General features: G+C 40.3%; 1 protein-coding gene across 3 annotated transcripts in view; it reads right to left on the bottom strand.

The window, feature by feature from the left end:
• Positions 1 to 277: 277 nt before the first annotated feature.
• Positions 278 to 14,885, bottom strand: part of LOC124709117 (myotubularin-related protein 8) — a 412,763-nt gene continuing 398,155 nt past the window's right edge. For all 3 annotated transcript variants that reach the window (XM_047240772.1, XM_047240774.1, XM_047240773.1), the window contains one exon: positions 278 to 1,864. In XM_047240772.1, coding sequence (XP_047096728.1) covers positions 1,715 to 1,864 — 150 coding nt within the window. In that variant the 3' untranslated portion in view covers positions 278 to 1,714. The remainder of the gene's footprint in view (positions 1,865 to 14,885) is intronic.

Genomic DNA, 14,885 nt, shown 5'->3' with positions numbered 1-14,885 from the left:
TCTGGACATGGAAACTAATAAATGGAAATATTTAATATTTAGACTTCCGATAGTAATGAAACTTCACCTGCCTATCACCACCACCACAATGTTCCACATTTCATTTATCTTTTTCTTCATCCTATATTATCAGCTGCCACTTCATTATGTTTTCCTTATATTGGATATTTGCAAGAAAAAATTCAATCAATTTTAACTGGAAAACCTGAGTAGCTTTTGTACCTCATCTGCACAGCTTTCTTAGATGTATGATTCAAATTGTTTTTATTTGAGTGCTTTACATAAACATAGATATGACTAGCAAGAGATGAAAGCCCATTTTTTTGTTAAGTATTACAGGTAACAACACGGTGGTTAACAGGTTACTTTCTGCTTTTCCATAATACATAGATCATACTATAGACTGTATTAGCTGTATTTCTATAGGGACATAATTAAATGTATATGCTACTTTTTTTTAAAGTGATCCACTAACTATATTTATTTTCACATTATTCTCAGATAACAAAACTAAGGTCAATAAATATATTTGTGAACATTATACATGGCTGATTCACTCATTTCATTCTGAAGTCCAATGTAAACCTCTACAAATTTTGAATAAAATGGCAAGTAAAATTCATTCATCATGTATCTTTAGAGCTCGTAATTAAAAGCAACAGCAATAAATATCACAGAAAGGACATGATGGCAGATTAATCTAACCCAGTGTTTTAAAAATTCATAAAAAATAAAACGCAATATGAAGTTATAAACCGGAATTGCTTTTTCTCCAACAGAGTTTGAGAAACTCAGAAATTATTACAAAATCTTGCTGTCAATATTCCACTTCATAATAGCACGAAATGTTTAAACACAACCCTAGTAATTCACTTATTAAGACTGGAAAAAACAGTCAGTCAAAAAAAGAAACAGTGCATCACAGGATGGCTAGAATAGCAATCCATTCATTGGAATATCAGTCACTGACACTAGAAGCATTTCATAGTTCCGCTCATCAAACAAACACTGGAGAGGCTGATGGTTTTCCTTCCTAAAGGTAATATTATACACTATACAAATAATTCATTTTGATATATTCCACATGATTAATCGGTTTTCCTACCATATTTTCCTCTTTTTTAATCTGTACATCTGTAATCTAAAAGCAATAATCAATTATTACACTTTATTTGCAAGGCAACATGGTGTGATTAACATAAACAAAGCGTAATGTCTGATCAATGCATCTATAAAAAGAATATGCAGACAGCAATAAATTATGTAAACTCAGGACTTTGGAACAGTTAAGGTTCTCTCATTAACAAACCTGCACAAGTCTTTTGTATCCATTTATAAATCATCATAACTTTACCTTTATAGTTGCAACACAAACTGAACAGACCTGATCACAATCTGCAACATTAATGTCATACTGGGTATCATATAATTGTAGTCTCAATCTTCATTACACTGTTAACACAGGCACAAGTATCAGGTCTGCCTGAGCTAATCTTTGTTCATTCAAAGAATAGCAGAGTCATATCACTATCCACGAAACGATGATGAGCAAATCCGATTTGCAGTTCACACACTAGAAGAGGCTGGCCGAGTGCTGAGCACTGAGAATTGCTGCCAGCAAGGAAGCAGGGACTGGCAATCCCAGGCATGGAGCATGAGCAGCATCGTCAGGTGAACTGTGGTCACATGATGCCCTTGTAACAGGGTCGCCGCATCATGGTGACTCTACAGATGAGGAACGACGCAGCAGACGGTAACAAGGCTTGCAAACAGGTACAGCACGTTGTGACATATGTCCAGGAAGTGACGTGTGTTTATCAATGCAGCGTGTGCAGTAAACATCGCCACATCTCCAACAATGGTACTGAAAAAACCAAAATGTTAGTGACATTGAAGCCTCCAGGGTGAACACACACACACACACACACACACACACACACACACACACACACAGACAGACAGACAGAGAGAGAGAGAGAGAGAGAGAGAGAGAGGAGTACTTTATAAACATGGGATACAGTGCATTTTCTCATTACTCTCTCTATATTGTCTAGAAACACATATACCTGTATACGCTTTCACTCTGGTTTCAGTTGTCCTGAGAGGCTGAGAAAGGTTCATGTCAAGATTTCATAAAACTTTTAATATAATTCTGGGCTTTAGTCAAATAAAAGTGAAATTTCTATTAACTTTTTAATTTTCTTTGGGAATTTGTTCCTCTGTCTTTCACTTCCAAAATTTTGCCTTTTATTTCTTTTGATTGCTGCCGTTTTGTTAACATATAATACTGGAAATTCATTTACAATAATGACAGACAAATTAGGCTCAAAGGAATTAGCTATAATATTTTCTTACTTAAAGACTGTTAATTAGTATGCTAGAGGAAACAGTTGACACAATCTGTTGCTTCTTCATTATACTTGTCAGCTGATCTCAAACCAATTTTTATGTGGTGGTTAATGAGTGTACCAATTATTGCTTAACAAGAACATTTATATTTTACAATAAATTGTGTTTCCTGCAGCACTAACAGGCAACTGGAAACCAAAAAAATCCATCTTCTCAAAAAAACCTATAAAAATGCTTAATACAATAGGCTTCAATCTGCTACACTTTAAATTAATTTTAGAATTTATGTAGACTTTCAATACTCTCTCTCATGTTTATGGGGAAATAGTTTATCAAATAATCCCACTTTGTACTTACAGAGGGGTGCAGAACCAATGTTTGGTTTGTGGGGTGCTCAACTGGAGGTCACTAGTACAGCAGAACCAATTCCGACATTAATTTTGTTGGGTGTATAATGAAGAACTGACAATTTTAACTGCGAGTAAAGCACCAGAATCAATCAATTTACATGTAAATGTAAAAATTCTGAGACCACCAATGAGTTTCCTGCAAGAGTTACATTTATCCACTCTACTCAATACTCTTCCTGTTTCTTTTCGCATGATACATTATATGCTTGAACAAAATTTTGGCTTTCATAGCTTACAATTTTTGATCAGAAACTGCTTCCTCCGTATTATTTGACCACAGCAAATTGCCACTTACAGCCACCCATGCAGTAGAGATAAAAGTAAATATGCATTCTCGGTACGTTTCAGTACAGTATGCTGTGCCTCAAATCAAAAGCAGAACAATGCTGTTTAAGTACATGGTTTAGTCTGTCAATATCCTCTGACGGGTCATTCAAAGCTAAGATTGTGCACTAAGTGTCACTTCATGGCAAGAAGAGCTCTCACCGTAGGAAGTTGCATGTCAAATTCGTGTACACCAGAGCACTGCCATTCGAATCAATTGCTATATCTAGACACAAAATATGATGTGCCCTAGACCTAGATCAGCGGTTCCCAACCTGAGGGCAATTGCCCCCGAGGTGTAAAATGCAATTTTCTGAGAGATGAAAACAAATAAGTTGAAATGTGATTCAGTAACTAAACTAAATTACTCTTAAATGCCTGTTACTATTTTCACTATTTCATAACATTTTGATACTGAATAAGTTAACAATAACTACATTTTTTCCAAATACTAGTATTAACATATGAAACACCATGGAGGAGGTTACAGCTTGTCAAACAAGCACACCTACTTTGTAATTTGTACCATGCTTCAATGACAGTAACACATACATCACAATGCTTAAATATCTCCTAAAAATGCCTTCTTCAAGTTCTAGGAAGTTCGTGCAATTGCCCAGAAAGTGATTCATTATTTTCTTTGCAACATTAAATGAACTAATTGACAGCATGACATAACTGTTACTATGTACACATACTTTAAATGTGGTTGATTTTAAATGGTAGTGAAGGGTGTGGAGTAAAGCAAGTGTCGCTAGGGAGAGGAGTAGGTCACAGAAAGCATTTTTTGTAACAAGTGTATAACCCTCCATGTGGATAGTTAGCTTTCTTTTCTGAGAAGGACTTGTAGGTAGCAGTTGTGATACACTGAGAATTAGTAGTAGTAGGAGTAATAGTAGCTTTATTCATTCGTAGATCTCTTTTTACAAGGATATAGGACATGTCAAATTCTATATAAAAAAAAAAGATTGTTAGAAGTATGCAGTATCTATTGCCCCACTGACTCACTACATCAAGGTTTAATAAAACACTTACAAAAAATAAATTACTATCTTTTGTCATTTTAAAAATGAAAGTGTTTGAAGAAAATTCTTTTTCATTCTACAGTTTAGTTAGGCAAAAATTACGATGATGGTGGAGGTGGGGGGGGGGGGGGTGAAGGAGGAGAAAGGTTGGCAACCACTGACCTACTAGGTAGTACAATATCCTCCTCCAGACAATCAATTTGGCGCGTAGGCATCCATTACAAACTACAGTAAGCCACCTGAGCCCCATGGTGCACACAGAAGGTGGAAAATGTAACATCTGTAATGGAATCTAAATCAATAGCATTGGTTTCTCTTCAATGAGGAGTACAGGATTTAACTTAGTATTAAGAAAACAGTCTTAATCACGTTTTTTATTTATTTAGTGCCAACCAGTTCAGCCCATTGCAGGAGCCATCTTCAGGGCACACACATTGTGAAATTACAATATATATCTTAGACAAAACTAATGACAACCATCTTATAAGAGCGGATTACGTAAATATAATGTTTTACCCACTGGTCGACTACCGGTGGCATCACATCTACCAAGGTGTGGCAAGAGACCGTAAAAAATTTACCTTATGCCTGGGTTTCGATAGCAGTGACCAATGGCAGACGTTTTTTAACAATAAATCACACCATGACGCTGAACGCCTCTTCTGTAGTGTCTGCCACTGTGCATCTCTGTGATGTTTCTGTGGCTACTAAAAGAACCTGACACGAAACATGCTGCTCTTCTTCAGATCTTCTCTATTTTCGCTGTCAGTCCTGTCTGGTATGGATCCCCTACTGATGAACAATACTCAAGTATTGGACAAAAGCAAAATTTGTAAGCCATTTCCTTCGTTGATGGACTACATTTCCTGTGGATTCTTCCAATGAATCTTAGTTGCCAGACTGCCTTCCTTGTGATCCATTTTATGTGGTCATACATTTCAAATCACTCCCCATACATACTCCTAAGTATTTTATGGAAATAACTGATCCCAGTGATTGTTCCATAACTCTGCAATCATACAATAAATGGTTTTTCTGTCTCTGTATTTGCAATGCATTTGTTTATGTTGAGGGTCAACTGCCTCTCCCTGCACCAGTCCACAAGTGTCGACCCTCGACAGGCCTTTCTGCATTTCACTATAATTTTCCACCATCTAGACTTCTCTGTACACAACAGCATCATCCATGAAAAGCCTCGTGGAACTTGTGATGATATCTACTAGGTTATCTGTGTATATTGTGAAAAGTAATCATCATCCTGTAGCACTCCAGTGGGGCATGCCCCAAGTTACTTTATATCTGATGACTTCTCTCCATTCAGAATGACATGACGTGTTCAATTTGCTAAAAACTCTTCAATTCAATCACACAAATGGCCTGTTATTCCATATGCTTGTATTTTATTCATTAGGCAACAGTGTAGAGCTGTACAAAATGCATCCTGGAGGTCAAGTAACGAAGCATCTACCTAGGCACCTATATCAACTGCTTTCAAGGTTTCATGGGCGAATGAACAGAGTGAACTGGGTTTCACAAGATTGGTGCTTTTGAAACTCGTGTTGGTTCCTACAGGAGATTTTCAGTCTCCAAAAATGTCATGATATGCAACCATATTCTACAACTGACCCATGTCAGAGATAGGCCTAGTTTTGTGCACCTTTTCCACAATGCTTCTTGAAAACAGGAACAACCTGCACTTACTTCCAATTGTCAGGAACACTTGACTCCTCCAAAGACCTATTGCATATTGCTGGTTGACAAGAGCAAGTTCTTTTGCACACTTTACATAGAATAATATTGGTATCCCAGAAGGTCTAGTGACATTCCCCTCTGTTGAGCAGTTTCAATTCCTTTTCTACTCCATGGTCAGTTACAGGGTGACGCACGAAATGTGTTACCAATTGTTTCTTTCACAATTTATGACACACATTAGATATCCCCCTGGCATCTCTACAGCAGTACCAGCAGAGCTTGAAAAAACAAATGAGTTACGAAATGACGTGTAATGCACAATACTAGGAGACTAGTAAGCAGCAATGGAAGACTGATAACACAGCAACGATCGGCAATTGTGATACTTTTTCATGAAACAAAAAGTCTTGTTGTGACTCAGAGGTGTTTTCAACAACAGTTTAACACAATGGGTCCCTTGCAAGAAGACCATCCACAGGTTGTACGATAAATTTGTACAGGAAGGAACAGTATTGGAAGCGAAGCGAGCTCGACCTAAGCCTGTTTGTTTGCCAGAGAGTATTGAAGCGGTACGAGTTGCTGTACAGAGAAGTCCCGGGAAATTGTGTAGAAAGAAGCAGTGCAACTTTTAATATCCAGACGCTCCGTTCAACGCATTCTTAAAAGTGACCTCCGTATGTACCCATACAAGATGACCTGTGCACAGAATCTCACTGAAGAACACAAGCAGTAGAGACTACTGTTTGCTCAGTGGGCAGAGGATAGGGAAGAAACTCTTGGTTTTCAGACGAGGCGCATTTTCATTTAGATGGTGTAGTTAACAAACAAAATGTACACATTTGGGCCACTGAAAACCCACAAGTGCTTCACGAACGACAACATTATGCTCCGAGGATTACAGAGTGGGCAGCAATTTCCAGTCACGGACTTATTGGACCCTTTTTCTTTGAAGAAACTGTGAACAGCGAGCGTTATTTGAGCATGCTTCGCAATAGCTTCATTCCACGGCTTCTTGCTACTGCCTTGCCCTTCAACACGCAGTGGCTCATGCAAGATGGAGCAAGGCCACATACCGCAACCACTGTGTTGGAGTTTTTACATGAGCATTTCAACATGCGGATCTTTTCACTCAGGTTTCCAGGTCGCTTCAATGATGGACAAAATTGGCCCCCCAATAGTCCAGACCTCAATCCATGTGACTTGTTTCCCGAAACGTCCACCTGATTTAATGGAGCTCAGAAGACTTATTCTTCAAGCTTGCAGTGAAATTACGGAATACATGTGCCATAGGGTAATCACTAACTTCAGTGTTCGTTTGAAGGAAGTTAGGAAACAAAATGGTGGACACATTGAGCATGTGCTGAGTTAGAACAAATCTCCATGGATGGCTCTTTATTGTAGTATATGTTCCTTTCCGATTGTATTGACAATAAAGATTATATTCAAAAACAAAATTGTAACACATTTCGTGCGCCACCCTGTATTTCAATTATCAGCCATTTTGTTATCTGCATGATGGTTTAAAAGAGGCACTACATTGCAATGTTGCTATGTGAACAATTTTGGAAAATGATGTTTAGTATTTCAGGTCGTCCTCCATTCCAATACCATTATGTTCACAGAATGTCTGAACACATGGGTCCGATCCAGTTTGAGATTTAACATACAACCAAAACTTCTTAGGATTTTCTGTCAAGTCAGCAGACAGAATTTAATTTTTAAATTCACTGAATGCTTTATGCACGGTTCTTCTTACACAGAGTTTGACTCTTTATTTGTCTGTGAGGCTTTGACTATGTTTAAATTTGCGGTGAACTCTCTCTGCTTTTGCAGCAGTTTTTTTAACATGACTGCTGAACCATGTCAAATCTTTTCCATCCTTCACAACTTTGCTTGGCACACACACATATCTAAAGCATATTGTACAATGCTCTCAAACTCTGCCCATTGATACTCAATGTTTATAGTGCTGACCCCTCAGGTAATCTGAACTCTTGTTTCTTGTCACTCTTGCTAAGTAGAAATATCTCCCTCCATTTCTTTGTATTTCTATTTACAGCTGTGTTCAGCGATGCTGTAATGGCCTTGTGATCACCGACTCCTTGTTCTATGCTAACTGAGTCAAAGTTCAAATCCCTTTGTCACTAGCACGTCTAAGATGTTATCTACATTAGTCAGTTCCTTGAGGAACTGGATATCAAGGTAATTTTCACATAAAGCACTTACAACATTTTCACATGTTTCTTTGTATCTACCACCAACCGTAATCATTTGATTATCCAAGTCTAAAGCTAGTAGTAGTAGTAGTAGTAGTAGTAGTAGTCGTCTTCAGTCCTGAGACTTGTTTGATGCAGCTCTCCATGCTACTCCAAACTGTGCAAGCCTCTTCATCTCCCAGTACTTCCTGCAACCTATATCCTTCTGAATCTACTTAGTGTATTCATCTCTTGGTCTCCCTCTACGAGTTTTACCCACCTCGCTGCCCTCCAATGCTAAATTTGTGATCCCTTGATGCCTCAGAATATGTCATACCAACTGGTCCCTTCTTCTTGTCAACTTGTGCCACAAACTCCTCGTTTCCCCAATTTTATTCAATACCTCCTCATTAGTTACGTGATCTACCGATCTAATCTTCAGCATTCTTCTGTAGCACCACATTTCGAAAGCTTCTACTCTCTTCTTGTCCAAACTGTTTATCGTCCAAGTTTCACTTCCATACATGGCTACACTCCATACAAACACTTTCAGAAACAACTTCCTGACACTTAAATCTATACTCGATGTTAACAAATTTCTCTTCTTCAGAAACGCTTTTCTTGCCATTGCCATTCTACATTTTACATCCTCTCTACTTCGACCATCATCAGTTATTTTGCTCCCCAAATAGCAAAACTCCTTTACTACTTTAAGTATCTCATTTCCTAATCTAATTTCTTCAGCATCACCCGACTTCATTCGGCTACATTCCATGATCCTCGTTTTGCTTTTGTATGTTCATCTTATATCCTCCTTTCAAGACACTGTCCATTCCGTTCAACTGCTCTTCCAAGTCCTTTGCTGTCTCTGACAGAATTACAATGTCATCGGCGAACCTCAAAGTTTTTATTGCTTTTCCATGGATTTTAATACCTACTCTGAATTTTTCTTTTGTTTCCTTTCCTGCCTGCTCAATATACAGATTGAATAACATCGGGGAGAGGCTACAACCCTGTCTCACTCCCTTCCCAAGCACTGCTTCCCTTTCATGCCCCTCGACTCTTATAACTGCCATCTGGTTTCTGTACAAATTGTAAATAGCCTTTCGCTCCCTGTATTTTAGCCCTGCCACCTTTAGAATTTGAAAGAGAGTATTCCAGTCAACATTGTCAAAAGCTTTCTCTAAGTCTACAAATGCTAGAAACGTAGGTTTGCCTTTCCTTAATCTTTCTTCTAAGGTAAGGTGTAAGGTCAGTATTGCCTCACGTGTTCCAGCATTTCTACGGAATCCGAACTGATCTTCCCCAAAGTTGGCTTCTACTACTTTTTCCATTCGTCTGTAAAGAATTCACATTAGTATTTTGCAGCTGTGACTTATTAAACTGATAGTTCGGTAATTTTCACATCTGCCAACACCTTCTTTCTTTGGGATTGGAATTATTATATTCTTCTTGAAGTCTGAGGGTATTTCGCCTGTCTCATACATCTTGCTCACCAGATGGTAGAGTTTTGTCAGGATTGGCTCTCCCATGGCCATCAGTAGTTCCAATGGAATGTTGTCTACTCTTGGGGCCTTGTTTCGACTCAGGTATTTCAGTGTTCTGTCAAACTCTTCATGCAGTATTGTATCTCCCATTTCATCTTCATCTACATCCTCTTCCATTTCCATAATATTGTCCTCAAGTACATCGCCCTTGTATATACCCTCTATATACTCCTTCCACCTTTTTGCTTTCCCCTCTTTGCTTAGAACAGGGTTTCCATCTGAGCTCTTGATATTCATACAAGTGGTTCTCTTTTCTCCAAAGGTCTCTTTAATTTTCCTGTAGGCAGTATCTATTTTATCCCTTGTGAGATTTGCCTCTACATCCTTAAATTTGTCCTCTAGCCATCCCTGCTTAGCAGTTTTGCACTTCCTGTCGATCTCATTTTTGAGACGTTTGTATTCCTTTTTGCCTTCTTCATTTACTGCATTTTTAAATTTTCTCCCTTCGTCAATTAAATTCAATATTTCTTCTGTTACCCAAGGATTTCCACTAGCCCTCGTCTTTTTACCTACTTGATCCTCTGCTGCCTTCACTACTTCATCCCTCAGAGCTACCCATTCTTCTTCTACTGTATTTCTTTCCCCCATTCTTGTCAATTGTTCCCTTATGCTCTCCCTGAAACTTTGTACAACCTCTGGTTTGGTCAGTTTATCGAGGTCCCATCTCCTTAAATTCCCACCTTTTTGCAGTTTCTTCAGTTTTAATCTACAGTTCATAACCACTAGACTGTGGCCCGAGTCCACATCTGCCCCTGGAAACGTCTTACAATTTAAAACCTGGTTCCTAAATCTCTTTCTTACCATCATATAATCTATCTGATACCTTTTAGTATCGCCAGGGTTCTTCCATGTATACAACCTTCTTTTATGATTCTTGAACCAAGTGTTAGCTAGGATTAAGTTATGCTCTGTGCAAAATTCTACCAGACAGCTTCCTCTTTCATTTCTCTCCCCCAATCCGTATTCACCCACTATGTTTCCTTCTCTCCCTTTTCCTACTCTCTAATTCCAGTCACCCATGACCATTAAATTTTTGTCTCCTTTCACTACCTGAAAATTTCTTTTATCTCATCATACATTTCATCAATTTCTTCATCATCTGCAGAGCTAGTTGGCATATAAACTTGTACTACTGTAGTAGGCGTGGGCTTCGTGTCTATCTTGGCCACAATTCTTGCAGATACCAAAGCTGGTAATTTAAAATCACCTAAAACTAGAATATGACCGGGAAATTAAAGTGAAATATTCTTACAGTTTACCCTAAACTGTTGCACCACTACTACTGGTGAGGCAGGGGAGTCTAGTATGGCATTGTTACCGTTTATAACAGAGATTAGTTGCGAGACCTTTCCATAGGTGCTCCTGCAGTTAAACTAACACTGTATGTCCTTTTTCTTTCTTCAATCTGCTATACCTTGAAACGAGAACCTCATTTCTGCAAACGAACAGGATTAAGAAAATTCCATTGAACCAGTAATCAGATTTTAAACCTCTCACAAGAAGTAGTTGTTGGGGTGTTCTTGGGGAAGGAGACCAGACACCGAGGTCATTGGTCTCATTGGATTAGGGAAGGATGGGGAAGGAAGTCGGCTGTGCCCTTTCAAAGGAACCATCCCGGCATTTGCCTGAAGCGATTTAGGGAAATCACGGAAAACTTAAATCAGGATGGCCGGACACGCGATTGAACCATCGTCCTCCTGAATGCGAGTCCAGGGTGCAAGCCACTGTGCCACTTCGCTCGGTCATCACTAAAAGTAACAGATGCCTTGAGTAACAGGAAAACAGCCTTGGAATTATTTGTTGATTTTAAAGGAGCCTATTATAATACATGGAGAGTAAAATTACTATAAAAACTAATAACCTGAAACATTTACGACAAAATGTAGCACTGGATATATGAAGTCACTGAAGGAAGATTGTGTGCAACTGTGTTAAATACTACATTATGTAAATACAATAAATTTGAGGAGGGAGTTACTCAATGTGCTTTGAGCAGTCTGACATTATGTAATACTTTCATCAATGACAAGAGAAAAAGTAAAAACCACGTTGTATGCATGTGATCTAGTTATCCGGATTTCAGTACCGAACAATAAAAGGAATCAATTATCAAATAAAGTGAAGTTAGTGATAAGTTGCCTAGAAGAGTGATCACTTGAAAACTTCGTGAAAATAAACACTCAGAAAACCAACTACCAAATATTTTCTGGATGTTGCTCTCATCCAAAAGTATCTCTAAAAAATCTGTGTGTGTGTGTGTGTGTGGGGGGGGGGGGGGGGGGGGGGGGGATACAAAGCACAATGAACAACCTATTCAGTGGGTTTTAAGGATCAAACATTGTACTGGCAGATTCACAAAAAAACAGTCTCCGCATACTGTAGGGATATTTAATATAGTAATTGTGGATGTTCAAGGACAGTGCTCAACAACAGCTGGAAAACCTACATGGCCATTTTTAACATATGGTAGTGAAGAATATGTTATGAGTACTATCAGAAATATCAACAGGTTAGAAAATGTCCAGAGCCAAGCACTTAGAATTATAAATGATGGAGTAAAATCAACATCTTCAGTATCTGCAAGAATTACATTTGGAGTATAACCTACTGAAGTAAGTATTCAAGGGTTAGCATTGCTCCACTATCAAAAACTGATTCATTTGTTTAATTATATAACAAGGGCCATTCAATAAATAATGTAACACATTTCTTTTTTTTCTGAAAGCAGGTTGGTTTTATTCAGGATTCCAACACACCATATTATTCCCCATTCTTTTGGATACAAAACCCTACTTATCAACATAATCTCGATCCAATGCAATGGCCTTATGCCACCTTACTGGGATGGCCAGTACAGCCGATTGATTCCACACGACTGGTCGATATCAGAGGCAGCATCACGTTCCTTCAATAACCTCCCCAACATACACATACTGCTTCCTTCACTGGGCCACATAGATGCTCTTTATGGTCTTCTGTTAGGCAGCGAGGAACCCAAGGCACACACCTTTGAGCATCCCGACTGGTTGATAATTGTGTCAGCACTACCAAAGGAGTTGTCCAGTTGTGCAGTGAGATGTGTGTGTGTCATCCATCGATAGCTCTGAATGAGTGTGTCCACATGTCCCAACATTGTAGGAGTCACAGTTGCGTGCAGCCAGCTGGCACATGGGAGATTGGAAAAGTTTGCACAGCCTCGTTGCAACAATGACACACGCCTCGCCCAATGAGTTACCATGCTTTTGTCCACTGCTAGGTCTATTCATTTATTTATTTATTTATTTATTTACATGTCAAGTTCTGTAGGACCAAACTGAGGAGCAAATCTCCAAGGTCATGGAACGTGTCAGTACATGAACTTACAACATAAAAGTAATAACAGATAAAAATAAATGTTCATGAACCTGAAAGAAAATCAGGTCCATAAGTTTAAGCAAACACTATCAGCAATACAATGAGAATCAGCTTAAATTTTCAAGGAACTCCTCGACAGAATAGAAGGAGTGACCCATGAGGAGACTCTTCAGTTTCAATTTGAAAGCGCATGGATTACTACTAAGATTTTTGAATTCGAGTGGCAGCTTATTGAAAATGCAGCAGTATATTGCACACCTTTTTGCACAAGAGTTAAGGAAGTCCGATCCAAATGGAGGTTTGATTTCTGCCGAGTATTAGCCGAGTGAAAGCTGCTTATTGTTGGAAATAAACTAATATTGGTAACAAGAAACGACAATAAGGAATATACATATTGAGAGGCCAACGTCAAAATACCCAGACTCGTGAACAGAGGTCGACAAGAAGTTTGAGAACTCACACCACTTATTGCCTGAACCGCCTGTTTCTGAGCCAAAAATATCCTTCTAGAAAGGGAAGAGATGTTTGATTGTGATCCACTGATCACCTCATATGAATGTGTCTGCATGTTTCAACATTGTAGGAGTCAGAGCTGTATGCAGCCGGCCAGTATGTCAGCCAGAACACAGGTGATCAGACAGATTGCATAACCTTGTTACAATGACAAGCACCTCACCCAACAAGTCACATCACACGTTTGTTCACTGGAGGAGGGGAGGGGCGGAGGGGGATGGGTCGGAGGGGGGAGAGGCGGAGGGGGAGAGGGGGGAGAGGCGGAGGAGGGGGTAGAGGCGGAGGGGGGAGGGGGCAGAGGCGGAGGGGGAGAGAGGCGCAGGCGGGAGAGGCGGAGGGGGATGGAGGGGGAAAAATGAGGAGGGGGAGGAGGGGGGAAATGAGGAGGGGGAGGAGGGGGGAAATGAGGAGTGGGGAGGAGGGGGGAAATGAGGAGGGGGGAGGGCCGATTGTGGCGAGGGCCGATCGTGGCGAGGGCCGATCGGGGCGAGGGCCGATCGGGGCGAGGGCCGATCGGGGCGAGGGCCGATCGTGGCGAGGGCCGATCGGGGCGAGGGCCGATCGGGGCGAGGGCCGATCGGGGCGAGGGCCGATCGGGGCGAGGGCCGATCGGGGCGAGGGCCGATCGGGGCGAGGGCCGATCGGGGCGAGGGCCGATCGGGGCGAGGGCCGAGCGGGGCGAGGGCCGAGCGGGGCGAGGGCCGAGCATACTCGAGCATAATATGTGTTCCAAAATTCTACAACTGATCTACGTTAGAGATATAGGTCTATAGTTCGGCACACCTGTTCGATGTCCTTTCTTGAAAACGGGTATGAGGGCCGAGGGAGGTGAGGGCCGAGAGAGAGAAAGAGAGAGAGACTTTGTAAGAGTGCAAGGAGTAAACAGACCACTTCCACTTCTCAGATATGAAACAAGGGAACACTTCTCCGACTGATCACATTCAGAAAGAGCTGAGGCAAGAAATAGGGAAACAGACCTATAGTACTGCAGTCTCTGTTTTCTGGATGGCCGTTATCCAACAGGGATATCTACTGCTTAGCATGACATTGCAGCAAGTGAAGCTTATTGAGAGAGCTCTCTAAAAGAGTGTGTAGTATGCTAGTCCATTTCACAAATTCAGGTGGGTCTACCTTGAAAAGGGTGCTCTTATCTTTGTCTGTTGGACGACTGGAGCAGTGGATTGGCTTAAGGAGACAGTGCCCATGATATCTCTGTGGAAGGATGCAAAGCTGAGCTCTTCAGGTGTCAGTTTGGGTACCAAAACTTCTTAAGGACACTCCTCAAGAGATTCTTATTGAGAAAATATGGGCACAGAACCATAAGATCTCGACAGAGGATTGGAGGGTAATCAACAAAAAGGTTATATCAGACAGCCAAACCCTCATCGTAGGAATCACTGAAGTATCCCCGAGGGCAATGTGGGAACAGGGCCCAAGATTGTGCTTAGGGTTCTCGCAGGTTATCATCAGGGTAAT

This window comes from Schistocerca piceifrons, chromosome 7 (assembly GCF_021461385.2).
Source record: "Schistocerca piceifrons isolate TAMUIC-IGC-003096 chromosome 7, iqSchPice1.1, whole genome shotgun sequence".
NCBI lineage: Eukaryota > Metazoa > Arthropoda > Insecta > Orthoptera > Acrididae > Schistocerca > Schistocerca piceifrons.
This window is presented reverse-complemented; position numbering and strand designations above follow the sequence as displayed.